We start from the raw sequence: 26,057 nt of genomic DNA, 5'->3' as shown, positions 1-26,057 counted from the left end.
TGTGCAGGCTTTGCTTTTGGCGCCTGTCATTCTACTGATTTGCGGCTACGCCCCCACTAACTACGATTGGATGACACAATCACAAAGGTAGCTCACATAGATTGTCGCTGCAGTGCACCTGTGCTTCACCATCTTTATTTTTTGTAGGTTCTCAATTCACTGGACTCGGACAATTACGGTCCTATGGCCCTAGCCATCGGATACCCGCCCGCATTGATAGCCCTGACATCCCAAGGCATGGTTGATCGCCCGTAACCGTCCCCGCCAGCTGCTCCCGCCTAGTGCGGGTTCCAACGTTTGAGAAATCAATTTGCCTGTCATCCTGGGTACGTATATCGCTTAAGCTCGCATATACGTGGCGGACATTTCCCAAACTCTAAACATTCGGTGCTAATAGCTCTCAGGACATCTTCATGCGCTGCTTAGTTTCGTGTCTTGATATTCGGATATTGCGACTACATTGCGCCACACATGGCCGTCGAGACCGAGCGCCGTGCGAAGAAGACAGCTTCCAGGTTAGATAAAGCATTCCTCCTGCAGCCTATCAAGAGCGCAATGTCTTTCAACCATACGAGCCAAATAGCCGTTGTTCACGGCTCTGCTGGAGACTCTACACGTACACGAAGCCCTTCAGATCGCCTCGAATTCAAATCCTCCCTGCTGGACAAAGACTCCGTTTCTCAAACACAGCAACACTCAAGCAAAAAGAGGCGTTCTTCTAAGAGCAAGGTTCCTGGAGAACTTCGTCGGTCCTCTTCAACACCACACATGCGTAATCTCGCAGTTGGGACTTCAGGTGAATTGTCACCGACAAGCAACAAAGCGCGGAACAAACTGGGATACCACCGGAGTTCGGTCGCCTGTGGTATGAAAAAACGATTTCGCTGTTCGTATGGGCTTATTCGCTAACATGGGACTTTGCAGGACATTGTCGACGGAGAAAAATACGATGCCTTCTTGCTCCAGACGACACTCAAGGCCGCTGTGCCAACTGTATACGCTTGAAAAAAGATTGCAATTTTTATCCTGTCGAACATAATGGAGAGGTCCAACTCCCGCAAACAACTACTATACGAGATACAAGTACTGGCCCGCCAGTGACACCAGCAACATCCTCACCACGCCTTCTGCAATCGATCTCTGGTGAAGCTGTTGGGGAGTTTCGTACCCCGTTCTCTGGAACCCAAACCATGGCTCACAATTTGGGTTATGGATTCCAGAGCGAATCCGAAGCTGATATTCACCAGGCTCCCCTGCAGAGTCGAAGTAAGAGTAAATCAATCATACTGGTGTAATGTCCGTGCTAACATTCACAGTCCATGTACCACAAGCAGCTTTTCCTTACCCTCATCCCATAGAAACTCAATGGCCTCCAACAACAAGCTTTTTGCCGTCATCTGCTATTGCTGAAAGTCCATCATCAAGCACGAGCCACTGGCGACAATCCCCGTCGACAGCAAATTCGGCATATGGCAGTGAATCAAATGTCTCCGGCGGACACACTCCAGCCGCAATGAGTACGAGTTCCACAATGTCGTTTGGTCACCAAGACAACCACGCCTGGGGTCAACAACCTCCGTTCCAACCGCCTGCGCGGTCGATGTCATATGGCAACATCGAGGGCATACCGCAACAGTACCCCGGACAAGGACTTGGTATCCTTCAACACGATTATACCCGTCGAAACTCTCCGTATCCCTATGCTGTCAGCATAGACACGAATACATCCATCATAAACGCGTCCACTTTAGCGGGGTCGACATCCGCTCCTCTTTCTGCACCAGTCATACCCAACACCCAGTTTTATCCGCCGGCCTGGAACTCATACGAAGGGATACAAAACCAGGGCCCACCAATGCAGTTGCCTGGTCGCTCAATGAGTGCACAGTGGTACGGAGAGCCTGGGCAATTAGGAAGAGTGCAAGAGGAGGGTGTGCCTTCTATGGCATATAATCAGCATGGTATGCAGCAGTATTATTCCGGCGCCTAACGAACCTCGAGCTCTATGGATTCGTTCTTGGATACAGATCGGCATATCACAACTATCATTGGCATAATTTGGTAATTTCACGTCGATTACGGCTTCTATCTCATCTTCGATCGAGTTTCTACAAAGTACTGAAACGATTGAGAGTGGCGTTCCATCGGAGTTCAGGCGCAAGGGAATGAGGACGGAGTCATGGACACTAAAAAGACTCTGGACTTGATTTGAAGGCTCGATGCTACATATGTTGCATCGCACGCATTTTTTCCACCTTCGCATATCTTACTGGCGATAATTCTAGCGTCACTCGCCTCTTTGAGCGGGGTTTTAGGCGTTGTTCACAGGTTGTTCATGGTGTTACCAGGTCATTTCATTTCATCTTCCTGTATCAATAGTATAGCTACATTTCACTTGAGCTCGCGTTTCGGCAGGCAGGCATTTCTTAGCCATGTTTACTTTACTTAGAGATTAGTACCATGCCAGATAACTTCAGGAACTCATTTCGATAGCCACCTGCAAGATTATTCTTGAGTCTCCACAGGCACGTCCGTTCGTCGATTACAGCGTCTCCACAATACCGCTCATATCACAAACGTGGCTTCTCCACAAACGCACACCCAGTTGGCACGGCACCTGCATTGTTTCATGCCGAGCTTGGAGACCTTGCGCATCGCTAAAGTCTCCACATTCGATCGATTCGCCAAGTGAGTTCCCAAGCGACTTTCAGGTACCACAGCCGGCGAGGCGTAGTTCGCATCCCTGGTGGGGAGGCGTCCAACAATACCGAAGCATTCATATTACGCCATTTCCGACCCTTCTGGCCTGTTTGCATGGGCATCGGTAATCAGTTTCAACGTTTGACTCTGCTTACATAAGTATGTGTTTCTGAATCCAGGCTGTCATGACGTTCGGCCGGGCAAATATCCTCATTCATCGTAGTGCGATGATTGGTCATGATTGTCTAAACGCAACACGAGTGTCCTTTCCCGGACCGGCTGTCAGCAAACAAGAATCGTATCGAATGACACGTCGGAAGCCCGGACATGAGATGGAGTCTCGCAAGACTGGGGTGCAAGTGCCATGATTTCTTCGATATCGTAAACGCGCATTTACTAGTTCGCGGGTGGAGACCGTCCGTCTCCAGCGTTCGGCTAAGGTAGGGGCGCCCAACGGCGGGCCCTGCAATTTCAACGCCTTTTGCCAGTAGAATTTAGGTTTACCTGACGTTTGACTATGTGTAACCGATGCTCGCATCCCAGTCCACCTTAGTGGTTACCAGCTGAGTGCACTAAAGGTTTCCAGTGTTTTCTCAAGATTCAAGGGCGATGGTTTTGACCCCCCCAAACTCTACAGCTCCGCCATGACTTTTCATGACAGATGACATACTGCGCTTGATCAGGCATCCTCATCCACTGCTATATCCACTAATGAAACCGTTGATTCATACGGCTTCCGGGCCCATGCACATGCTCCGCTACTAACTCTATTGTTCGCTACCATACAGCCGGAAAGAAGGCCCGTCAACATTGCCTCGGAAAGGGCTCTAAATCCTATTATAGTAAGGAGGCCGTCGGGGAGCGGTGATGAGAACGTTGATCATGAACTCGAATCATGGATCATCATCATCTCGAGATCGGTACGGAAAGCTCGGCAACCGAGCTTTGATCGGTGAAATTTCCATGATGAGGTTTTCTAAGCGGTCCGTGTCATCCATCTTTTATCGAAGTTCAGAATTATCTCTTTCTTGGTCTCGTGAGCGGTGTTTTAGATGCTGAAGGATCGTTATGGAAGATCTCACTAGATACAATGCGATACTCATCCCGGGGCTGCAGAGAAAACGTGCGCCAAGTGGCCAATCCCCATACCGAGTGAACGCCAGATTTTCGATTACAGAAGAACTTGCTCGTACTCGGGTTTTTACACCCTGCCAATGGATTAAGCAGCTACTGTCGACTACCACCAATGGCGGAGTCTGACCATGACATGGTAATTACGGCCTCTGCATCCATCAAGCTACACCAGCTATGGTTAGCTTTCCAGTATTATTTCCGTAACGGGGATCTCATCCATACCCACATCGACCCATCTCCGCACCACTTCTATCCATGGCCCATAATCCTCGTCGACTTCGTTGAACAAATCGTCATACTCAGCTCTGGACCCTGTTGTTGTCTCACAGCGACATCTGAATACGACCGCCGAGGCTTTACCACCCTATGAGGAAGGTCGTTGCACGGCCCACATTGACATCGTTTTCTGCAGCAGCGTACGGAGAAATTTCGCTAGCATGTGAACTTCCGTCGGATATCCTAGGTGTCATAACAAGCTCGTCCGGCCAAGCAGCACAGAATTTTCTAGATTCCGCATCGATTCAGGCTCCGACTTTGCACATGCTGGCTGCGACGATCGACGCCATAATCCTGCATCTCCATGCTGTCCTCGTGTCTCTGTCACTCGCGTTCCGGTCCGCTCCGCTCCGTTCTTTGTTCAGTTGACCATGGAGTTGTGCCGTGTTCATCAATGTTACACATTTCGTGTGCGCAACACAAAAGTTGGCTAATCTCTCATTCTGACAGTACTCATCTCCAACGACGACTGCAGGAGCAACAGTACACATCAGACATTCAGAGTGGTCACTTCTTTTGCTAAGTCTTATCTCAACATCAACCTTGGAAGACGTCTTTACCAAAGAAACATATCGACTCGTCATCAACCGAAGACTAGAAACTCTCCATTAGCGCGTTGGAGATATAGGCGCAGACGTGTTTTCGACTCTTTTCAACCTCAGGGAATAAAAGCCACTGCTATACCCCTAGTCAGGGTCAAATACGTATGTTGTACGACGGATCTACCATACCGATCAAACGATGCTTCGCAAAATACAACGTTGCTGCACGACCATAACCCATGCCAACATTCCCTGCACCTCATTTTCACATACATATGCACACTGCACTCCATCTTCTTGGCATCACCTGCATGATGCAAAGTTCCTGCGTCCTATGTGAGTGTGGGCGTGTGCGCATGCTCACACAAGTCTGCATCGTTTTGCATAGGGTAGGATCGCCTTGCTGCGGCAAACAAAGGTGTGCATATGTCTCACCACGCGGTCCACGGAGGGCTTGCCACGGAGCGGACGGCCGGGGAGGCCCGAGACATTCGGTGACGCGAAGAATAAGCGGGTGGTCGAGGGTTTCTCGGCCGACAAAGCCGGATGTTCACACTTGTGTATGTGTGTGTGTATGCTGTAGTTGTGGTTGACAAAGGATAGACTAAAACTTTAGTCAATGTTTCGTCGCCAGTGAAGATGACTAATGGTTGCAATAATAGCTAAGGAAGCAAGTATGCGACTGACGAACAACAGCAAACCTGCATACAGATGTCGATCAAGCCATCAATAAGCCTCAGTCTAGTACCTCTAGCAACTAATCATCAAAGGACGAGCGATCAGCTCTGTTTCGCCATCACGACCACTGCGTATTCTTACCGATCGTGTAAAGGGGTTGAGTTGAAGCACCTAGACCGCAACGAAAAGAAATCTGCTCAATACTGTGTTGCAACTATACGTTTCTATATTAAGCCCAAATACGCTGGAACATCAACTAATACGAGTCTCAGTCTAGCTTCGAAAGAGCAGTTTTAACCGGAAGATCCAGATATGGAGACAGTAGCAGTGTCACCAACCATAGCCATTAATACCGTACATATATATGTGCACGAAGCTCACAGCACCGCAGAGCCGTATACATGCATAAGACCAACATAAAAGCACTACACAACTCGTCGATCAGGAGTCCGACACAACCACTCACTACTTGTTGAGCCATACAGAAGCTGCGAGCATCAACCGATTGGCAAAGCGGTTAGAACTAAAGTATAACATCTTTCTGGGCGCCTTGTGCAGCAGGCAGACTCGAGGCACAGTGAGTCGACCCAAAGCACACCACACCACACTACAGTAGGCATAAACTACCGCTGTAGATCCGAACTATTGTTGTAAACCTAAAGCTCGTTCTATCGGACCTAAGGCACACGCTATCCAACCCTCTCTCTCTCTCCGCAGGCGCTGGAAGCGCGCATACATGCGCCCGCCTATCACAAACGCACGCAGACACACACACGCATCGAGCAGTTCCCCACGAAACGGCCACCCCCAGTCAAACATCCACTAAGAAAAGCACCCAAGGCGTCGAACCCCCATGATCATCCCCCTCGGATGTACCTATCGTTTTAGGTAATTCCAGTGTATCTATGCTCGTTGTGGAAGTGATAGGCCCAACACTGTAACCGCGGTATAGGAGCCGAAGCCCGAGCCCTTTGTACACAGTAACTATGAATAAAAGCACGCAGTGGTAATACCAGAGTATTACGATCCAGAGTGGAGGAACCAAACATCGCCAACGATCTAGGCTCTCGAACACGTGTGCTCGCATCGGTACATGGCGCAGCCAGTCGTCAAGAGACTGGTTATTGTTGATCAGCTCTGCTTCTCTGCTTCTCTGCTACTACTACTGTGTACTCTTACTGGTAGTTACTGTGGGTAAAGGAGGTAGATTTTGATTTTGTGTCAAGCGTGAATAGGCCGAGGATTGATAACAATGATAACAGCGGAGAAGCAGAGACGAATAACTCTTCCTTATCGACTGGGCTGCTCAATGTCTTACTGTGAGTACGCATGCTCGAATGCTCAGGCAACCGCCGAAGTTTGGTTCCTCTCCTTTGACGTACCCATAAACCTGCACTCCAGTCGACATCGAAAAAAACATCACGTCGTTGTCGTTGTCGTTGTTAATTTTGTCTGTAGGTCGGTATTTATCCACTCAGCTCTGCATATACTGCACGTATCGCAAATCTGTTGCAAGGTTTCGCTTTCGTAGTAGCAACTTGGTTGTAGATGTATATCATGTTGTATGTATCGTATTTGGATTCGTTTGCTCGTATATCTACAGTCTGCCAAAGTCTTGCCTTGAGCTCGTCCAATCGTTGACATGTCTGATATGGCCTGATTGTTCTTCTGCACTTACATCAAGTCAGTCTGCTACCTGCTATCCTTACTCTTCAAGTCAACGAATATGACTTCCACCAAACATCTATCAGACCACGGCCCTACCTTCCAGAAACACGACTGTTTCACAAAACAGACAAAAGCACTTCATGGTGCGAAACCAGCATGATATGCATAAACAAACGGCGCCAAAAAAGCAAGCACCTACGCACGGGAGGAGAAAGCGAAGACACAAAACCCACATCATCGATGCCTACACCCCATACATTGCAAGAGGTAAAAAAAAGAAGCAGTAGTAGTAGTAGTAGCCTCTAAACAACCACATCCAGCCCAAACATGCGATACCCCGCGCGTGCCTCTTTGATAAACGCCATAAACCCATATAATCCATGCTAATACCCGCCAAAAACTCCAAGGAAGTCCAGTCACACCCATGTGAAAACCCATCTAATCGCTCCTCAGCATACTCTCGACAAGGTCTCCCAGCGGGCCCCAAAAGTCCTTACTCCCATTCGCCAGCCCGTGCTCATCGATGAACAGAACGTAGTGCTTGAAGCTCGTGTTGAGATGTGGTTCGAGGCCGAGCTCGATGATGACGGGGTAGTGGTGGCAGTAGATATGTGCGTAGACGCGGTAGAGGCGCTTGAACATGTTGCGGATGAGGGATGCAAAGGTTTTGGGGAAGGGCACGCCGATGCGGCTGGGGAACATTTGCTCGTTGTCCACGTTGGACTGGACCCAGGCCATGAGGTGCTCGATGTATTCCGGGGCGGGCATTTTGGTGGGCTTCTTGAAGTTCTCGCTGTCTTGCCAGAGGTACTCGAATCTGTGGCGTGTTAGATCGGGGTGGTGTGTACAGGGTTGTGGGTTCTTACTCGTCTGTGGCCTTCATTTCTGGACAGCTTTGCGGCGAGCAGAACTCGGTGATGGAGCCGTACAGCAGATTGATCTGGTTGTAAAAGTCGACGACTGTCATCTTGTATCAGCCATACCCTCCACAGCGGGAGTCAGTATCCTCACTATTGACAGCCAGCCATTCGTCCTTGTCTTCGCCCTCAGGTAACTTGACAGCCTTCCTCAAGCTCCCACTACCCAGGGTGGCCTCTGCATATTGTTTGAGTTGCCAGCTGCTTGTGCCTCGATTCGATTTCTGCGGCTTGAACGGTCCTCGCGTGCGCGGGTTTCTAAAGAAAGTAGAAGGTCAGCTTGAGCCCGCAAAATGATGTTTGTTTTGCGCATTTTCCCCTCCCAGTCGCGATACCCACACCACCGCCTCGCTCTTGTATAACCCTCCAACCACCAGCCGCGCACCATATCGCCGCTCCTAACCAATATTTGTATCCACACCCATTCGTATCTCCATATAGCTCTGGCTCTGGGCGATAGTGGGGGTGGACATGCATCGCGGGGAACAAGTTGAGAGAATCGGAGACGAACATTGTGGTAATAAAGCCCGACATGGTGCTCTCAATCGCAACCGTTTATACAAAAGATCGATTGTATCGCCGCACAGCCACTGTACATTCCAATGTCAGCTTGGGTAAACGAATAGTGTATGTAATGCGGGGCCTACCTTTTTGCGACGCTTGATGACGCGGGTAACAGCCCAGGTGCGGCGATTTCAAAAGGAGCCAGAGAGAGGTGAAACGAGAGAAAAGGAAGACGAGGGGAGAAAAAGTAAAGTTTGTTGTATGTTGTGTTGCGGTGACGTTGGGTTGTTGCGCGTGGAAACCGTGTGTTTGCGCCTGCCATCGATAAACAGCAACGCAACGTCAGAGCTAACAACTGACTAGCAGGGATGCACGGGAAAGTGCTCTTACCGTCACCATACCTCCATTAACACGTTCATGTAGCCACGAAAATAGATCGAAATAAAGGAGGATATCATGATTGTCTAAGCCTACTCAACGTCTAGGATGCATGTCTTCGGGCTCTGCCCCTCGAACACTTTTGCCACCAAACCCCCGTCAACTTTCTCTCTTGCCATCACATCACCGCTATTGCATCCAGATTACTTGCTGAAGTACTCATCCTGCTCGAAGTAATCTGCCTTCGAGCGACGACCCCTGGATGGCTTTTTCTCTGACGGACCATCCATTGTAGCCTCAAACTCGTCGGCCTCAACTTCTTGGAAGCCCGTCTTGACCCGCTCGAGCTGGCCGCTGATGTAGTGGTTGAATCGCTCTTCAACCAACTGCTTCTGCTTGATCGCCTCCTCGTCCATATGGCCGACCGAGTTCTTGCGCCTATGAGGGGTGGTCTCTTCGTCCTCATCGCCATTGGTCGATGTCTCCCAGTCACTTCGGAAGCCAATCGATCGACTCGTGGACGACCGACGGAGATGAGCGGGTTTCTTCGGCTTGCCCGTTATGGTGAACATATCGTCAAAGTAGTGGGCGGCACCACTTGTTGGCGTGCGAGGAGTCTGCGGAAGTCGACAAGTCATGCTACTCCGTGTTAGTCTCAAGTCTCACAAAATCATCGTAGAGCTTACCCTGTGTCATGAATCATCTTTGCGATGAGACCAGTCCAACCGCACTGATGAGTCGCTCCCAAACCGCGTCCAGAGTCACCGTCAAAGAATTCGTGGTACCACATGTAGTCCTTCCAGTTTGGATCGAAGTCTAGCATCTCGTTGCCGTCGTTGATGGCTCTTCTACCGTCATCTCCGCGAGCAAACAAATGTTGAAGACGATGCTGCAGCTCTTCGGCGACATGGCCAAGATGCATAAAGTCTCCCGATCCTGTAGGACACTCCACTTGCAAGTCGTTGCCGTAGTACAAGTGGAAGCGCTGGCAAGACTCAATTAAAAGGAAGTTGACCGCCAACCAGATGGGACCACGCCAGTTGCTGTTGCCGCCGAAAAGACCACTGTCTGAGTCACCAGAGAGGTAGGTGACTTGGTAGTTCTGGCCGTTGACGTCCATAGAGTATGGATTATCCTTGTGAAACCTAGAGAGAGATCGGATGCCGTGGTCCGCAAGAAACTCGTCCTCGTCCAGCATCCGTTGCATTATTCGCTTCAAACGATCTTCGCTGACAAGTGACAATAGCAGGCGGTTGCCTTTGCCACGCTTCTTCATCGAAGCAATATTGCGTTCTGCAGTTTCTGGTCGGTTTTTGATGAACCATTCCACTCGCTTCTTGAAGTTCGGAAATCTGTTGATGACTTCGGGCTCCAAAGTCAGTGTGGCGTAGAGAGGGATGAGACCAACCAAGGATCGGACAGGCATCTGATGGCTGTGAGGGCCGCCCCAAGAGATGGCATCGTAGTAGAAGCCGTCTTCCTCGTTCCAAAGGGGCTTCGACTCTCCACCGGTACGGTATTGCATAGCATCACTGATCATGATGAAGTGCTCAAAGAACTTCGAGGCCATGTCTTCGTAGATACGACGACGCTTCGCAAGCTCCAAACAGATGTTGAGCATGTTCAGACAATAGAAACCCATCCAACCAGTACTGTCGGCTTGTTCCAGAACACCTCCGGTTGGCAGAGGATCAGATCGGTTGAAGATGCCGATGTTGTCAAGTCCAAGGAAACCACCCTCGAAGATGTTCTTGCCGTCAGCGTCCTTGCGGTTGACCCACCAGGTGAAGTTTAGCAACAGCTTCTGAAAGACTCGCTCAAGACAGTCGAAATCTTCGCGGCCGTACATCTTTCGCTCGATCTTGAAGACTCTGAAAAGCGACCAAGCATGGACAGGAGGGTTGACATCGCCAAAGTTCCATTCGTACGCTGGTAGTTGGCCATTGGGATGCATGTACCACTCACGAGTGAAGAGGTCGAGCTGCTTCTTCGCGAAATCTGGGTCGATCATGGCCAGAGGAATGCAGTGAAACGCGCTGTCCCATGCTGCGAAGAAGGGGTATTCCCAAGAGTCTGGCATGGACAAGATATCGTCCAGGTACATGTGCTTCCACTCTTTATTCCGAATTGCCTTGCGATTTGGGGGCGGAGGAGGCATTCCAGGGTCGCCATTAGCCCACTGGTCCCAAATGAAGTGGTAGTATTGTTTACACCACAACATTCCTGAGAACGCCTGACGCTGAATGTTTCGCAAATCGTCTGCCATAGGAAGAGGGCTGATGCGGTGGTAGAACTCGTCCGCCTCGGCACGGCGCTGTTCAACAATGTCATCAAAGAGCTCTTCGTCGAGGTAGCCGTCGTTCCTCTTGGAAAACCTGAAACGAACAACAGCACATTCGCCTGGCTGAACACCCTCATCTTCGTCGAATGCGTACCAGGCTGCGCACTTGGTGCCAACATGGTTGGGATTGACAGCATCCAGTTCTTCGTCCACAATTCGGCGATGAATACCGTCTTTGACATACGGAGTCTTGTTCGGGACATCCCAGAGGCCCTTGTAGTTGGTATCGTTGTCTGTGAAGAGAAGCTCTGGCTGAATGTCTTCGCCACTTGAGCCTGTACCCGGAGATGGCGAAAGCTGGAAAAAGTGCTCTCCGAGCTTGTGGTGTTTCGATTGCGCTGTCGTTGGGCCAACCTGGCGGATAGATGGCTTGTCCTTCGGATCCTCGTGACCCCATGCCCAAGTGTTTCTGAACCAAACGTGAGGTACGATGTGAAGAGGTGCTGGGTCCGGCCCACGGTTATATGCTGTGACTCGGAACAGAAGCTCGTCAGGATCGTCTGCCTCCTTCGCCGTCTCAATGAAAATGTCCCAGTACCGGTCGTCATCGAAGATGCCAGTGTCAACAAGGTTGTATTCGTTCTCGAGCCTGCTACGCTCCGCGTTGGTCTTGATGAGGTCTTCGTAAGGGAACGGGCGCTGAGGTAGCTTGTAGAGAAACTTCATGTATGAATGCTGCGAAAATGGTTAGCTAAATCATGAGTGAGGAGGAAATTGACTTGCAGTTGGTGTGTTGTCCAAGTGGAAATGGCACTCCTTCAGCGACTCGCCATGGTTTCCCTGTGGATTCGAGAGACCAAATAGTCGCTCCTTCAGGAAGTCGCTAGGAAAATGGTCAGCAAACTCAACTCCAGCTTGGTAAATGTCAAGACGTACTCCTTCTCGTTCCAGAAGGCAAAGGCAATGTTCTGCAGACCATGGGAATCTGAGACACCAGCAATGCCATCCTCGCCCCATCGGAAAGCACGCGATCGTGCCATATCGTGCGTGAAGTCTGCAAATATGTCAGTGAGCGCCAATGGCATTGATCAAGGGAACATACGGCTCCATGCGTCTCCATCATGGCTGTGAACCTCTGTTAGCAGCATACGGTGTCCATGGTGGCAAGGGTACTCACGAGTAATCTTCGCGGACTGCACAGATGTTAGCATATACTGCAAAGCAATACTGAACGCTGATGACTGACCTGTTGCCCACTGCCTCTCAGCAGTGTAGGGTCCCCATTTTTTCCAGTAGGCAGTACGCTCGCGGTCCTGCTTAAGGCGTTTCTCCTCTTCGCAGAGGTACTCTTGATTCTCAATGAGAACCATGGCGAGTGTGTAAGATGGGAGAGTGTGGGGGGCGGGGTGTCAACACTGAGCGAGTGAGGTGTGCTGTACGGCGCGATAGGCGGAGTCGGTGTGGGTTTTGCAGGGTATAGCAGTAGACAAAACAATGGGGTAATCGGATAGCCAACTACAAGAAGATAGGACGAAAACTAGGTGTATGCTACAGTATGCTTGTGAAAGCTGGAGAGGATGCTCAACGCTGAAGGTGGTGTAGAGGAAAAGTAAAAAAACAACGCGCTACAGAAGTTTTGGCGGCGCGGCTCTGCCACGCAACTGCCCGCGATCGCGCATGCTGCAGGAACTCGCGATAGATGTCATAATGCAGGCGGGATAAGCTGCTTATCCATGGCGCTTGCCTTATACCGACTATAGACAAGCGCGCTCCGTCGCCCGTGTTCCAGAGTTTCGCTACGAGAGCCGCTGAAAATTAATGGAAGAGTTTTGCGGTTGCAACACCTCCTGGCCACACCTTTGCTCGCAGACTTTTGTGCTGAGGGCTGTTTTGATGAGCTGTTGAGTGCGCTTGTCGTAAGACGATGCCCAAATAAGCAACGACGATAACGCACCTGCTGCCGAGCCAGACCCCGGCCAGTCGCGAAGAACAAAGTCGTGGGAAGGTGCGCCTAGACCAGTTCCTCGGCATCTGGGGTATGGAGATAGGACAGCATATCCTTGATAATGCACACGAAGAGCATCCAATATGCCAAGAGATTTATTTCTTGTTTGCACAAACATCTGAGATGGGCGATCACGATCGCATGCCATTTCATGTAATTAGTCTCCCTGCAGAACACAGCTTCAATGTGCATGGCTGTTTCATATCGTTTCTTTTCATCACCAGAACTCACAAAGAGACCGATCTCGATCCCTCCACTCGCTCTGTTTCAGCATCTATCCATTATATGCCTGGAACATCTGCAAGGCCTGGGAGCGGTGTGAGCAACTGTCGCTTCCGAGACAGGAGGAACTATCATCTTTGCGTGAAAGGTCGTACTCGGATCGAATATCAACAACGGCGAGGCGCCATTTCATTAAGAGTAGATGGTGTGGCACTTGTGTTGAGAGAGATTCTGATCGGTGGCCGATGGATCACGGAGCGGTGGAAGAAGATGGTGTTGTTGTAGCCCAACGATACGCCAGAGATGTTGAGGATAACAAAAGCTCAACAATTGCCTGCGTGGAAGCCGGTTGAATCCGAGCACAGACCCATAACGCGCTAAAACGCCATTCCATGTGATGAGAGATTGGTGCTTATCATGATCGGATTGTCTCGAATTATGGTTATGACTAGTTGCATTATATACGCTTACTCAGATTCATACACCCATTTTCTCCATATACGCATCTAGAGCTTCGAGCCCGAATCCCTAGCAAAATCTCAGCAACCCATCCTAGTATACTGCATCACTGTACAACCAGGTACTCACAAATGCTTGTGGAAAAAGTCCAACACCAGCTTGTACCCGCGCTCGTACTCCTTCTTGACCTTCTCTTGCGAAAGATCACCACGTGCAGCCATGAATCCATGCACCTGGTCCGGGAACCACTCAACAGCGTGCGGGACCTTGATTCCCTTCTCCCACTTTTCTACGTCCTCCTTGCTCTCGTCTTTCGAAGGCAGCATGATGTACGGGATAGTAATGCCGGGTGCGTCGTCGGCAGCGACCATAGCGGGATGGCAGGCGGCAGCAACTTTGAATGGGGTGTCTTTTGTGGAGGAGAGATTGACAATCTATCCTAGCATCAGCATCCAAAAATGAGATTGGATGTTTGATTTGAACATACCTTTCCACCCCAGCAATACCCAACCACGGCCCACTTCTCGATGCCTCGACTCTTACCCAGCTCTTCTACAATCTTGGGAATCCTGGGCAGTGTCTTTGGCGGCGCAGCTTGTGTCTGGAAGAACTCGCCAAGCTTCTGCTCCTTCTCCTTGTTGTCCGGGGGGTACCAAGAGATATCAGCTGGCTTGCCCTCGAAGAAGTCGGGCATGAAGACTTGATACTGGTGATCCTTGTCCGTGTATGCGAGGATGTCGGCACCTTGGAGAGTCTGGTTGAAGAAGCCGAAGATATCGTAGACGACCAAGATACCCTGCTTCGCGTCCTTAGAGCCGGTCGCGTCTGTGTTTGATGTTAGCGAAGATATGTTGTGAGACAGAGAAACAAACTTACATGTCTTCAATCCATCAACAGTAATATAATCGCCCTTTGGCGAATACCCCTCGCTAACAACAGCAGGAGTGTTGCAGCAAGCCTGCGATTGTGTAGATTCTGTCGGCATCTTTGCGATCAGCTTCCCTTGATGCTTCTTGGATATGCTGGTTATTGTCAGGTTGCTCAAAACGAGTCGTGGTGCAACAATTGAAGCCCGTACAGTTGGACGCGCAATTGAGGATCGGATTGTTAGTGTATGACGAGCAAGACTGCGCATTACTGTTTTACGATCCTCCGAGGTATTCGTCAATCGGGTGGGGTACACAAATACTAGACCCCCGCCTGACGTCACAGACCATAGTAGAACAGTTATCTCCACAAATGAGTACCACAAAGATGGATGGTGCAGCCTTCAGTCCGTGCTTGGCTTGTCGCCAGGCACAATATTCAACAAGAGTAAGCTTTTGTTGGGTTGATTTGTCTATTCGTAGTCGACTCGACTAGGCGTCTAGGTTGAGTTTCTCTAACAAAGTATCGATTTTCCCCAGCAAGATTTGGTAGTTCATAGCGTCCTGCAGGAACTCATCGCCTGCCACCTCTCCGTCTAATGTTCGGATCGCGCCGGCAGCGATTTGTTGCTCCATCGGGATGTGCCCATCCTCTTGCTGTGACTTCTCTGTCAAATTGTCTTCCAAAACAAGATTACGTACGGCATCCGCGAGATCCCCCTCGTCGTCAGCTCTGGCAGCAGCGTTTTCATCCATCATCTCATCCAGACCGCTCTCTTCAAACCGAAGCCTGAAACGTTCAGAGAGGTAGTATCGAATGTCGTCGACAAGCTCGACAGTATCCGTTTCCTGACGCGCTTTTACTCTGTTTGCAGATTCTTGGACAAGCTCTGCAAATTCTGGTTGGTCAATGTAGAATTCCAATCGGTACGCAATGTATCGCGCTGCAAATTCTTCAAGGCGCTGTACTCGCGTATCCCAGCCTGCTCTTATGACCTCGTAGATATCGACCGCTTCGTCAGCATCCGTGGCGCCACGAGGATTGTCACTCTCCACGGCTGATGTCGAACCGTTGCCCAAGGCAGAGATGATGATTGCAGCGCGTTGCTTTAGTTTTTCAATGAAGAGCTGGTCTGCAGCGAAGAGCACATCGATGGCAATGTCCAGGCCAAAGTCGGCGCGTTCAGTGTACATGAAAGTCAATATCGTTTCGAGGACAGCTGGTGAACAGTCTATCGAGACGATCTGGAGGTGCGGCGTGTCCTGTGCCTCTTTGAATTGCGAACTGAACATGGTGAGGAAGTACTCGGAGCGTAACAACATTGCACGATGAGCTGGGAATACTGTTGACTTTCGGGGTGTTCGTTGTCTTGACGGGGATCGTGATCGGACTGGTCCTACAGGAATTCCAAGCAAGGGACCAGCCGTGTTCCTCACAGGGGGCGTTGACATCTCCGAGCGATCGTGGAAGACATGGTCATCTTCTCCATAGTCGTCCGCTCGTAGTAATATATCGGCGAAAATTGAATTGTCTCTGTCCCACTGTATGTTGTCCACCTTTTCTGTGTCCACAACCGTCTTGTACTTCAAAACGTTATTTCTGAACCAAGCTTCTAGTTGGTCTCGGCCTCTATCCAGCTCTTCGGCTCTACGTTGCCGTAACAACCGCCGGTCAGATATTTCTGTAATATCCTCGAACAAACGCTCAATCTCTAGTTGCTTTCCAATCTTGTCTATGCCATTCAATACCACCAATTCTTGCTCATCATTTAGTCCAAATAGCGCGCGCCGTATTGAGACTTCCTGGAAGTACAGATATTGCAGCGCCACTGCTAGCGACTCGGCTGGAACGTTGTTTGGCAGCTTCCAAGACGAGGTAGATGGTGCTGCTGCTAGCTTCTTTGCAAAGTACGGCGAGCGCGCGGCTAGCAGGAACTTGTGCAGTTCAAAGTTCTGATCGTATGCGGCAACTACGATATCGGTAGTTTTGGGCGTAGGGCGAGCAAGGAGTGAGGTGATATGCGCCGCAAGTGGCTGTAGCGGGTTTGTTGACTTTGCGTAGTCGTAGGATAGTAGGAGGTTTCGTATGCGGTCGTTCAGGGCGTTGTAGAGACAGCGCTCACCCTGGAAGGTGTCTCTCTCGCACAGGGCGCCATTCTCCAGAAGCAAGCGGATGACTTCGTAGTGTCCACAGAGACTGGCCTTTGCACACCACAGTCAGTGCTCTGGGCTGTGCAATGCCTGTCCGCGTGTGTGGATCGGGATCGGGATCGGGTGCACGCGATGGCTTACTAGGATCAGAGGCGTGTAGTCGAACTTGTCCCGGGCATTGAGGTTCACGCCCTGAGATATCATTTCTTGGACGACCTAGAGCTGGCATCAATCCCACACTCCTTCCTGACACGCATGGCGGCGAACCTTCAAGTCGCCCCGCCTGCACGCCTCGCAGAAGACCCTGAAGTCCTCGCTGAGGTCGAGCGGGTTCTCCTCCTTGAGCTGGCCGGCCGATATGGCCTGTGCCTCCTTGGCCAGCGCTGCCTCGATCTCGTGCTTCTTCTTGACGTCCATGATGGCGGAAAACAAGGAATGCAGGCTGCGCCGGAGTTCAGAGAGATATTCGCTAATCGATAAGTGACGAGACATGGCAGGTCTGCCGCGGGAGTGGCACGGGCCCGTGCGTGCCGGTTGCTGTACCGACCAGAGCTAGAGACAACAAGCAAAACAGTTGTCAACCTGGTCACATCCCACCGACCAGGCCAGCATACCTCCTCCGCACTACTAACACAGCAGCATATCGCAGCATCCCTCCCCTCCAGAATACTTTCGTTGCATGTTTCCACCCCCATAACACTACCACCACCATGCCCGAGGACGACAAGTACGACGTGCTGGAGAAGATTGGACATGGCTCATTTGGCATCATCCGCAAGGTGAAGCGCAAGTCGGATGGCTATGTACGACATCACGTGGGGGCTGCGCTCGCTGCACTGGCTGACCGTGTCTAGATCCTCTGCCGCAAGGAGATCAGCTATCTGAAGATGTCGCAGAAGGAGCGCGAGCAGCTGCAGGCCGAGCTGTCCATCCTCAAGGAGCTGCGCCATCCCAACATCGTCGCTTACTTCGAGCGCGACCACATCAAGGCCTCGCAGGATCTGCACCTGTACATGGAGTACTGCGGCAACGGCGATCTGGGACGCGTCATCCGCGACCTCAAGAACAAGAACCAGTTGTGCGAGGAGGAGTTTGTGTGGAGCATCTTCAGCCAGATTGTCAGCGCCCTCTACCGCTGCCACTATGGCGAGGACCCGCCCGCAGCAGGCCGCAATGTCATGGGGCTGGCGGCCAACGCGAAGCCTGCCCGTGATCCCCGGAAGCCCATGATTCTGCACAGGGACCTCAAGCCCGAGAACAGTACGCACCTGCACGTTGCATTTCCCTGACAAAGCATGCTGACAACACCCAGTCTTCCTCGGCGACGACAACTCGGTCAAGCTGGGCGACTTCGGCCTCTCCAAGATCCTCCAGTCCCACGACTTCGCGTCCACATACGTCGGCACGCCCTTCTACATGTCCCCAGAGATCTGCAAAGCAGAGCAATATGGCCCTCACTCCGACATCTGGGCGCTCGGGTGCATCATCTACGAAATGTGCGCAAAGGCACCGCCTTTCAACGCCAAAACACACTTCGACCTCATCCAGAAGATCAAGCTTGGACGCTACCCAGACATCCCAGGCTGCTACTCTGGCGAGCTCCGCAAAGTCATTTCCAGCTGCCTGCAAACGACCGCCGAGCACCGCCCCGACACCGCCGCCCTGTTGAACCTCCCCATTGTCAAGTTGATGCGCAAGGAGCAGGAGGTTGTCAAACTGGGACAGGACTTGAGAGAGCAGCGATTGCTCGCCGCGCAGAGAGAACGAGAGGCAAGCGAGAAGATTGCACGCATACGCAAAGAGATCGACGACCAGCTGCGACGAGAGTGGGAAGTCAAGGCACAGTTGGAGATCGAACGCCAGGTCAAGATCCAGACCGAGCAGCGTGTTCAACGGGAGCTCGCCATCCTCCAGGCCAAGTTCGAAGAAGAGGTGGTCAAGAGAGTAGAAAAGGCGCTGAAGAAGCACCCCGGCCGCCCCAGCACATCGCCAAAGCTTGCTCCTCGATCCAACACACCGACCATGCCGGCAGAGCAAGGGCTCCTGTTCTCCACAGGAAGCGAGTCGACTCTCGTCAATGCCTCCACCAGCACAACTGGTTCAGTCTCCGATTTTGCCAGTGGGACAGATATATCCTCTCTGTCTCTTGACGACCCTACCGAGGAGCCCACCGCCAAACCGAAGCCCGCCAAACGACCCGTTCGTGCCCCTCTGTCTCGTGCCAGGACCATGTTTTCCAATCCTGTAACTGCCGTCGTACCATCGTCACCAATGGACGTCCAAATGGGCGAGCCATCACCAGCCCCAGCGTCACTTGCCGGTCTCTCACTCTCACCTCGCCGCAACCAACCACGCCCAAACATCTTCGCCGCTGCCAAGGAGGGTGCAAAGAGATGGGAAGCAGAAGTCCCCCCTTCGCCATCCGAAGAAGACTGGAACGGTGACTTTGACGACGACGACGATCTACCAGTTCTCCCCTCCCCAACACGCGCCCGCAGCACATCAGGCGGCCGCTCAACAGGCGAAGATCCCTTCAAGGTCCTCGCCGCCGCCCAACGCCCGCTCCTAAAACCAAACCAACGCCTAGGAAGCACACCGAACCTCGCGCCCACGACCAAGCCACGACCCACAGCCGTCCCCATCGTCGCCACATCGCCCGCGCGCCAGCAAAAATCCCGCTCCGCAGAAACCCTCTCCCACTCCCCCCGCAGAGCAGGCCAAACAACCACCACCACAACAACCACATCCTCCTCCACCAAAGCCGTCCCCTTCACAGGCCTCCAGTCCAAAAAGGGCAACGAGGCTATCCGCGTCCAGGCCATGCGCAACAACGGCGGCATCCAGGGCCGCACCCTCGTCGAACTCCAGCAAGCACGCGGCATCCCCATGCAGACTATGAGCGAGGACGAGGGCCTCGGCTCCGGCAAGAAGGGCTTCGGCTTCGGCGCTAGACGTAGTCCTATGAAGGCGCGCACGGCGGCTGCGCAGGCGGCGGCTGCTGCTGCTGTGTGGGATCCGGATACTGAGCTGGATATGCCGAGTCCGTTTATTATTAAGAACAGGAAGATTGTGAGGTGATGATGGGTTTGATTTGGATTTATGGTGCGCGTTGATGGCCTTCTTCTTCCCTTTGTTCACTTTACGCCCCCCCTCCTCCACCTCTTTCTCTCTCTAACGAATCTTTCCTTCCCTTCCGCGCATCTTGGAGCATTTTTTGCAGGGCGATGGTGTGCTTTCCGGCTTTTGCACTTGGATCGATTGGCGTATATACAGGGCGGTGTTTTTTGGATTCTGGATCCCGCCTGCGGCTTGGTTTGGTTTGATTTGGGGGCCTCATTGGTACTTTACGCTATCTTACGCCTTTAATGTTATACCATTTTATGATTGAATCAAAATTTTCATCTATGTGTGATGTTTGGGTTGGGTTGGGTTGGGTTGGGTTGGGTGAGTCAGTGAAGGAGGCTGTGAGGCTGTGAGGCTGTGAGGTTGTGAGGGTGTATGTAGCACTTGACCTCATTTTCACTCAGAGCCAAGTCCAGTTAAGTCCAATCAAGAACAAAAAACAGTTTTCCCTCCCTTCCCCACCCTACCCTACCAAAAGGTACCTTCTACATACAAGGATAGATACATAGATACATACATGCCAAGTCTAGAAGAATGTTTTGTTTGCGCCGAAGAAATGGGACTCGTGCCCTGCCTGCCTATCTGCCTATTCACCATGCACGCACGCGTAGGTCCAGCATGCTATGATATGCCTTCCTCTTTCCATCCATCCATCTCCCCACATCTCGTCCCGGGGGCGACATGTCAGCCGCTGCCTACGCAACACCCACACCCCACACCACAAAGCCTCGCGCACATTTCCATTCCCATTTCCATCCATCTAATAAGGAATCCCCTCATACTCACCATACCCCAACGCAAGATTCATATTCTGCAAACACTGCGTCGCGGCGCCCTTAAGCAAGTTATCGATCGTCGCGTTGACAACAACACGCTTGCCCGAGCTATGTACGGCAAAGCCGCCAATCTCCACGCCGTGCTTGCCAGCGATGTTCTTGACGAGGGGCGACTCGCCGACGACCTTGACGAGCTTCTCGCCCGCGTAGCGGTCCTGGTAGAGGTTGCGGATGTCGCGTGATGTCATTGTGCGGTTGAGGGGGATGGAGATGGTGTGCTGTTTGGAGAGGGTTAGATTGGTATTTTGATGGTGAGGATAGCGGGACTTACGTGGATACCCTGGAACCAGACGGCGACGTGGGGGATAAACGCTACCTCCGTGCCGAGCTGGCGAGTGATTTCCTTCTCGTGCACGTGGTCGACCAGGCTGTAGGGGATGATGTTGTTTGTGAGGTATTCGACGTCGTTCTTGGGACTTGGCTTGGTGCCTGCTCCGGAGTAGCCGGACACGCCGAATACAGTGGGTTGCCCACCGATGAACTCAAGAAGAGGTGCGATGCCGAGCTGGGCTGCGGTTGCGTAGCACCCGGGGTTTGCTATCCGTTTGGCGTCGGCTAGCTTGCGGCGGTCGACCGTCTCGGGGAGCCCGTACGTCCAGCTATCGTCGAAGCGGTAGTCGGCGCTCAAATCCACAATGACGGCGTCCGACTTGCCGGCCTCGTTGATTGCGTCGACAAACGGCTTGCACACACCGTTGGGAAGAGCCATGACCCAGCAGTCAACCTCGCCCTTGTCTGCCATTCTCTTGACGTCCTCGGGCGAAAGGTTCTCGTAGATGATGTTGCGCTTGGTGTAGCCCTCGAGTTTCTTGCCATTGAGCTCACGGGAAGAAACATGTCGCAGGTCCATGTTGGGGTGCTTGTTCAGGAGCTCGATGAGAGCTTGTCCTGTGTATCCTCGAGCGCCAATCAGAGCAATTTTCGATGGCCAGTCCTTGCTCTTGAACTTGATGCCGTATGGTGGGTTGGGGTTCGTAGTCTCCAATGAACGTGACGCGGTAGTTGCGAAGCCTCGAGATGATGTGGACGTGGCTGTGGACTGCCTCAGTGTCGGCCTCGAAGACTGACCCAGTGTTCGCGGGCTGGCCGCTGTGGAGTAGTTGCGGACTTGCTGGCCTTGCTTCAAGCTTGCAACGAAATCAGCTGCCCTTCGGAACTGAGCATCCAAGCTATCCTTCAGAATTCCACGACCCTGCTTCGAGTAGCCCTCCAACAGCGAGAAGATCTCGGACGACTGTGCTGATCCCCACCAGCAGAAGATCTCCTGGTCGCGGCGGAGGAAGCCGTCAGTCTTCTCCAAGTGCCACTTGACGAGGTTCTGCTCTTGGCTTTCCACGACCCAGTACAGCTTGGAGTATTTCTGCTTGATCTGCTCGAAGACGAGGTCGGCAACGTTGGTAAGGAAAGCGTCGTGGGTAGTTGTGAAAGTGGAGAGCTGAGCAAACTCGCCGTCCTTGCCAGGTGGGTATACGACGGCTACAACGCCCATGGAATCGTCGTGGAACACTTCGAAGGGACGACTCTTGAGGTTCTCCAGGTACTGGGAGACAGCATTGCCAGCCTCGGCGCCCCCACGGTCCCGGGAAAGAGCCTCCTGTATAGCCTTGAGGTCGAGATCCTCAAACTTGGTAATTTCCTTGACGCTGCCGCCATTGCGGATCAGAGTACCGCCTCCCGTGTGTGTGAACAGCTCCTTTCCGAGGTTCTGCGGGTGTGTGATGGCAACGCTCGACGTCTTGGGAAGGCCGTCCAGGAGCTTCTTCGCCTCGACAATCTTGAGCTTGGTGCCGTACCGGACCCACGGCTGCTTCATGTAGCTGTCGTACTCGCCCTCCAGGTTGATGTGGGAGATGAGCTTGCCGGTCTCGGCGTTGAAGAGGCCGCCCTTCTCGGACAGGTAGATGACCTTCAGCGGCTCGAACTCGCGGGCGAGGGCGGCTGCGACGACGTCGGCATTGACGTTGAGGATCTGGCCGTCCTCAGTCTCGGCCATGGAGCACAGGATGGGCAGCTCCTTATTCTCGAGCGCGTCCATGATGGCGCGGGGGTTGATCTTGGTGATGTTGCCGACGTACTTCCACTTGTCCTTGTCCAGGTAGTCGGCCTGCAGCGCGCCGGCCGTGATGGGCCGCGCGGGGACGCCCCAGTCCCGCTTCAGCGTCATGACCAGGTCCATGTTGGCCTCGAGGAAGAGGCGGCGCGCGATGCCCAGCGTCTTCTTGTCGGTGACGCGGATGCCGTCGATGAAGTCGGGCTCGACGCCCGAGTCCAGCAGCGTCTGGTTCATCTGCGGGCCGGCGCCGTGGACGATGATGGGGTACAGGCCAATGGCGTGCAGCTGCTGCAGGGCGAAGCATAGCTCGACGAGGTGGTCTGTCAGGATGGCGCCCCCGACCTTGACGACGGCGAACTGGTGCGGCGACACGGCGCGGAACTGGCCGAGGTACTGGTCGACTTCGCGGCGCGAGCTGGCGCTGGCGAGCAGGTTGAGGAAGGCGGCGTAGATGGACGACTTCTTGCCGTCGTTGGACGACGTATATAGGCGGCGCGGGGTCGTGCTGGCAACGAGGGCGCGTGGGCCCGCAGCGGCGAGGGTCCTGGCGAGCAGCTGGCGTGGAGACGTCCGTCCCGCCAGCCGGGCTCCAGCACGTACGACGCCCTGCATCGTGACCGTCTCACTCGCGAGGCTCTTCAGGCTCTTCAGGCGCGGGGGATTGCAGGCGGCGGCGGTCAATTGGCGGCGTGACGGCTTGCGGGCGTGGGAGAAGAGTCAAAGGGACGCGGAGGCCCAGGAAGCACAAAATTCGCTTCGTTCCGATAACGCAGCATCCGCAGCCTCCAGTTCTCGTCCCGCAGAGTAGCGCGACAATCCCCCCAACGCTTGTGTGGGGAACGCCCGCGTGATTGGCTGGGGACGTGTGGAAGTGCCTTTGTTGGACGCGCAATTCCTTATCAGATCGTGCTTTGGAGAAAAAGACGTGCACTGCGCATGGCAGAAATTTTCACTGCAGCTCGGCACTTTCACGGCGCGCATCCCAGTACATGACCTCAGACTAGAATAACATCAAATTCAAAACTCCATTGTAATCGTCTACCGGCCATGCGAGAAACTCGGCTCTCGAGGTATCATAAAGAAAGAGCAGTTTCGCACAGGCCAGTCGACCAAGTGCAAAGAGGGACAAGAAAACTTCCATCGCTCCCAGGCTCGTCATAGACCTGGATCCCAGAGGACCCGGTATCGTGAACAGTGCAAGTCGTAACCGCCGTCGCCGTCGCCTCCGCCTACTCGGGCTATGCAAATCCATTCGCTCCAACTCATTAATATGTAGGTTATGTTTCATAGTATCTGGCGTGCTGGCATTCAGTTCTTTTTCGTAGCAACGACTGCGTCATGTTAGTCGTCTGCACCACAATCACACACGGTCGAGGGTTGGGCTCACCAGAGGGGACAATGATGATGACAAGCAGAATGATGATGCCGACGACGAGGCACATGCGCATCTTCATGTCCTTCCACCACATCTGCTTGCGCACGCGGTTGGCGCCCTTTCGGAAACCCTGGGCCGACTGGGCGAGGTTGTCGGTCTTGTCCTGCAGCGAGTCTAGACGGGCACCTCGCTCAGAGACCTTGTTGATGTTGTCGCGCATGATGCCGACTGTGCTGTCGATTTCCTGAGCCACGAGTCAGCATGTGCTTTGAGGACGTGTATGAATAGAGTCAGGGTTATGCATATCCATGGAAAGACAGCATCTTGAGTGCATACAGACGCGCAAGAGCTATAGGCAATGCGCGTGTGTTGTATGTGCACGTTGAGTATATGCATCGAATGCGCAGCTGTGGTCGCAACGCTGATGACGGTCTGGGGCAAGCTCGGCTCCGGGAGCAACTCCGCGACCACAATCACGACTCATCCACAAGGCTGCAAAACACGGCTGCAACACCCTGCAAATCACAAGAGGCGAAGGGATGACGTACCGCTTGGAGCGCAGCAGTGCGGTGGTTGCCATTCTGGCCCTGGCCCTGCTGGCCTCCAGAGGGAATGTACGGGTCGTACGGCTGCTCGCGGTCGGCCATGGCGGAAGATGGGTGGTGCAGTGTTTAGTGGGTGTGTGCGACGGGAGTTGTTGTGGCAATAGTCGTGGATGTCGTGAGGGCGATGAGGGTGCAGTGGAGGTTGGATGGAGCGAGCAGGTGGTGTGGACGGGAATGAGGAGGCGGACGCTGGGCACTTGGACCTGGCTGGCCAAAGAGCTGGAATGTGTCAGCTCGGTTTGACCTCTGAGGCTGATGGCGCCGTGAAACGTGAGCAACCACAAAGGAAAACGGACGGATGTGAAGGTGAGCGGTGTGCAATGCAACGATCTAGAGATGCAGCGTGGTTGTATTCACATGTGCAGCGTTTTTGTGGTACTATTGTCTTTGTTTATTCGTTTGCACGGACATGCTCAGCCACAGGTGCGTCTTCTAAGCCGACTTCTGGAATGATGACAGCAGCACGTGACGAGCGCCAGCCTCCAAGGTTGCGTCCTGCCTTTGTTGGACACTGTAAGCACGTCAAAACTTCACTCCTGCGGTCACGGACAAGGCCTTTCTTTTATCAAAGTTGATATGAAGCGAAAGAAGGGCCGCAATGATACCCGACGCAGACTGCAGCCGTGCTCGTATTCCCCAAAGTGAGCACAGCTCGTCACTCTGGGCAGCTGGCGCGGCAGCCGGAGAAGCCCAGATCAGAAACCACCGTGTTCCAGCAGAGAGTGTCTCGCTGAGCTTGTTTGAGCGAGAATCAGGACAAAATGGCAGTGAGCAAGACGTGTGACGCCGCGCCTCGTCTTGTAGTTGGCGTCGGAGAATTAGAGGACCACGAGGACGTAAGACGATACGTAACTGCGCAATGCACAAGGGCTGGCATGGTGGCTAGTGGCTGTGGTGTGGAGTAGGCAGAAGGCGCCCCTGTGGAGGGCCCCGGTTGTCGGTTGGCGATTGGCGATGCTGGGCGTCTGGGACCTGCGCCTTCGACGTGCGCCTCCTGAGAATCCTGAGAAGACCGGCCCAGCATTCGGCTCCTTCCCAAACTTTCCACTTGTCTTGCTCTCCTCTCCCACCGTCCTGACCTCCCGACCACGCTCTTTGACCGCCACAACTAATAATCGCATTCTGGCCCTCGTCGCCCGCGCCGCCGCTCGCTCCGTACCCTCCGCTTCACAACCCTGCGCATCCTGACCCTGCGCATCCCGACATTCTGACCCTCGCAAGCCCGGTGCTTGACTTTGGGCGCGTCCTCTGGGCACCCTCGATCACGCAGACGCCGGCTTCCTA

At 53.0% G+C, this 26,057-nt stretch overlaps 9 protein-coding genes across 9 annotated transcripts; 3 read left to right on the top strand and 6 right to left on the bottom strand.

Moving 5' to 3' along the window:
• Nucleotides 1-164: 164 nt before the first annotated feature.
• On the top strand, nucleotides 165-2,324 carry P153DRAFT_210412 (uncharacterized protein). The gene is made up of 4 exons (XM_033662558.1): nucleotides 165-326; nucleotides 405-865; nucleotides 925-1,266; nucleotides 1,317-2,324. The coding sequence occupies exons 2-4, from the start codon at nucleotides 472-474 to the stop codon at nucleotides 1,988-1,990; spliced, it is 1,410 nt and encodes a 469-aa protein (XP_033525457.1). The 5' UTR covers nucleotides 165-326; nucleotides 405-471; the 3' UTR covers nucleotides 1,991-2,324.
• Nucleotides 2,325-7,436: 5,112 nt separating this feature from the next.
• P153DRAFT_374862 (maintenance of ploidy protein MOB2) lies at nucleotides 7,437-8,449 on the bottom strand (the record flags this gene model as incomplete). Its single annotated transcript, XM_033669546.1, has 4 exons — nucleotides 7,437-7,815; nucleotides 7,865-7,958; nucleotides 8,010-8,173; nucleotides 8,427-8,449. 4 exons carry the CDS (start codon nucleotides 8,447-8,449, stop codon nucleotides 7,437-7,439), a joined length of 660 nt encoding a protein of 219 aa, XP_033525456.1.
• Nucleotides 8,450-8,854: 405 nt separating this feature from the next.
• P153DRAFT_365677 (uncharacterized protein) lies at nucleotides 8,855-12,749 on the bottom strand. The gene is made up of 7 exons (XM_033667871.1): nucleotides 12,325-12,749; nucleotides 12,256-12,271; nucleotides 12,181-12,203; nucleotides 12,015-12,132; nucleotides 11,862-11,961; nucleotides 9,484-11,813; nucleotides 8,855-9,436 (listed from the first exon to the last, which is right to left on the bottom strand). The coding sequence occupies exons 1-7, from the start codon at nucleotides 12,446-12,448 to the stop codon at nucleotides 9,001-9,003; spliced, it is 3,147 nt and encodes a 1,048-aa protein (XP_033525455.1). The 5' UTR covers nucleotides 12,449-12,749; the 3' UTR covers nucleotides 8,855-9,000.
• A 1,140-nt stretch (nucleotides 12,750-13,889) lies between these two features.
• On the bottom strand, nucleotides 13,890-14,899 carry P153DRAFT_287301 (uncharacterized protein; the record flags this gene model as incomplete). Its single annotated transcript, XM_033663524.1, has 3 exons — nucleotides 13,890-14,198; nucleotides 14,252-14,589; nucleotides 14,641-14,899. 3 exons carry the CDS (start codon nucleotides 14,897-14,899, stop codon nucleotides 13,890-13,892), a joined length of 906 nt encoding a protein of 301 aa, XP_033525454.1.
• A 223-nt stretch (nucleotides 14,900-15,122) lies between these two features.
• On the bottom strand, nucleotides 15,123-17,198 carry P153DRAFT_287462 (ankyrin repeat and BTB/POZ domain-containing protein 1; the record flags this gene model as incomplete). The annotated part of the gene is made up of 3 exons (XM_033663536.1): nucleotides 15,123-16,832; nucleotides 16,923-16,997; nucleotides 17,049-17,198. 3 exons carry the CDS (start codon nucleotides 17,196-17,198, stop codon nucleotides 15,123-15,125), a joined length of 1,935 nt encoding a protein of 644 aa, XP_033525453.1.
• Nucleotides 17,199-17,375: 177 nt separating this feature from the next.
• Nucleotides 17,376-20,161, top strand: P153DRAFT_430317 (kinase-like protein). The gene is made up of 3 exons (XM_033672830.1): nucleotides 17,376-17,584; nucleotides 17,636-18,041; nucleotides 18,094-20,161. Exons 1-3 carry the CDS (start codon nucleotides 17,492-17,494, stop codon nucleotides 19,857-19,859), a joined length of 2,265 nt encoding a protein of 754 aa, XP_033525452.1. The 5' UTR covers nucleotides 17,376-17,491; the 3' UTR covers nucleotides 19,860-20,161.
• A 503-nt stretch (nucleotides 20,162-20,664) lies between these two features.
• Nucleotides 20,665-23,405, bottom strand: P153DRAFT_287969 (bifunctional acetylglutamate kinase/N-acetyl-gamma-glutamyl-phosphate reductase; the record flags this gene model as incomplete). Its single annotated transcript, XM_033663577.1, has 2 exons — nucleotides 20,665-20,958; nucleotides 21,012-23,405. 2 exons carry the CDS (start codon nucleotides 23,403-23,405, stop codon nucleotides 20,665-20,667), a joined length of 2,688 nt encoding a protein of 895 aa, XP_033525451.1.
• Nucleotides 23,406-23,947: 542 nt separating this feature from the next.
• Nucleotides 23,948-24,845, bottom strand: P153DRAFT_365669 (synaptobrevin). The gene is made up of 2 exons (XM_033667870.1): nucleotides 24,181-24,845; nucleotides 23,948-24,124 (listed from the first exon to the last, which is right to left on the bottom strand). Exons 1-2 carry the CDS (start codon nucleotides 24,386-24,388, stop codon nucleotides 24,102-24,104), a joined length of 231 nt encoding a protein of 76 aa, XP_033525450.1. The 5' UTR covers nucleotides 24,389-24,845; the 3' UTR covers nucleotides 23,948-24,101.
• Nucleotides 24,846-25,371: 526 nt separating this feature from the next.
• On the top strand, nucleotides 25,372-25,961 carry P153DRAFT_384278 (uncharacterized protein; the record flags this gene model as incomplete). The annotated part of the gene is made up of 2 exons (XM_033670326.1): nucleotides 25,372-25,540; nucleotides 25,660-25,961. The coding sequence occupies 2 exons, from the start codon at nucleotides 25,372-25,374 to the stop codon at nucleotides 25,959-25,961; spliced, it is 471 nt and encodes a 156-aa protein (XP_033525449.1).
• Nucleotides 25,962-26,057: the final 96 nt, after the last annotated feature.

This window comes from Dothidotthia symphoricarpi, assembly GCF_010015815.1.
Source record: "Dothidotthia symphoricarpi CBS 119687 unplaced genomic scaffold P153scaffold_7, whole genome shotgun sequence".
In the NCBI taxonomy this organism is placed as follows: Eukaryota; Fungi; Ascomycota; class Dothideomycetes; order Pleosporales; family Dothidotthiaceae; genus Dothidotthia; species Dothidotthia symphoricarpi.
The sequence above is the reverse complement of the archived record's forward strand: the minus strand, read 5'-3'. Positions and strand labels throughout refer to the sequence as shown.

What these genes read in the sequence shown, in the direction of transcription:
- P153DRAFT_210412 (XM_033662558.1), top strand. Translation starts at nt 472, where the DNA reads ATGGCCGTCGAGACCGAGCGCCGTGCGAAGAAGACAGCTTCCAGGTTA. An exon ending in CCGGAGTTCGGTCGCCTGTG is followed by an intron (nt 866 to 924) that starts GTATGAAAAAAC and finishes GGGACTTTGCAG; the next exon opens with GACATTGTCGACGGAGAAAA. An exon ending in GGCTCCCCTGCAGAGTCGAA is followed by an intron (nt 1,267 to 1,316) that starts GTAAGAGTAAAT and finishes TAACATTCACAG; the next exon opens with TCCATGTACCACAAGCAGCT.
- P153DRAFT_365677 (XM_033667871.1), bottom strand. Translation starts at nt 12,448, where the DNA reads ATGGTTCTCATTGAGAATCAAGAGTACCTCTGCGAAGAGGAGAAACGC. An exon ending in ACTTGGACAACACACCAACT is followed by an intron (nt 11,814 to 11,861) that starts GCAAGTCAATTT and finishes CCATTTTCGCAG; the next exon opens with CATTCATACATGAAGTTTCT. An exon ending in AAGATGATTCATGACACAGG is followed by an intron (nt 9,437 to 9,483) that starts GTAAGCTCTACG and finishes AACACGGAGTAG; the next exon opens with CATGACTTGTCGACTTCCGC.
- P153DRAFT_430317 (XM_033672830.1), top strand. Translation starts at nt 17,492, where the DNA reads ATGCCCGAGGACGACAAGTACGACGTGCTGGAGAAGATTGGACATGGC. An exon ending in AGCGCAAGTCGGATGGCTAT is followed by an intron (nt 17,585 to 17,635) that starts GTACGACATCAC and finishes GACCGTGTCTAG; the next exon opens with ATCCTCTGCCGCAAGGAGAT. An exon ending in GGACCTCAAGCCCGAGAACA is followed by an intron (nt 18,042 to 18,093) that starts GTACGCACCTGC and finishes GACAACACCCAG; the next exon opens with TCTTCCTCGGCGACGACAAC.
- P153DRAFT_365669 (XM_033667870.1), bottom strand. Translation starts at nt 24,388, where the DNA reads ATGCGCGACAACATCAACAAGGTCTCTGAGCGAGGTGCCCGTCTAGAC. An exon ending in CATCATCATTGTCCCCTCTG is followed by an intron (nt 24,125 to 24,180) that starts GTGAGCCCAACC and finishes AACATGACGCAG; the next exon opens with TCGTTGCTACGAAAAAGAAC.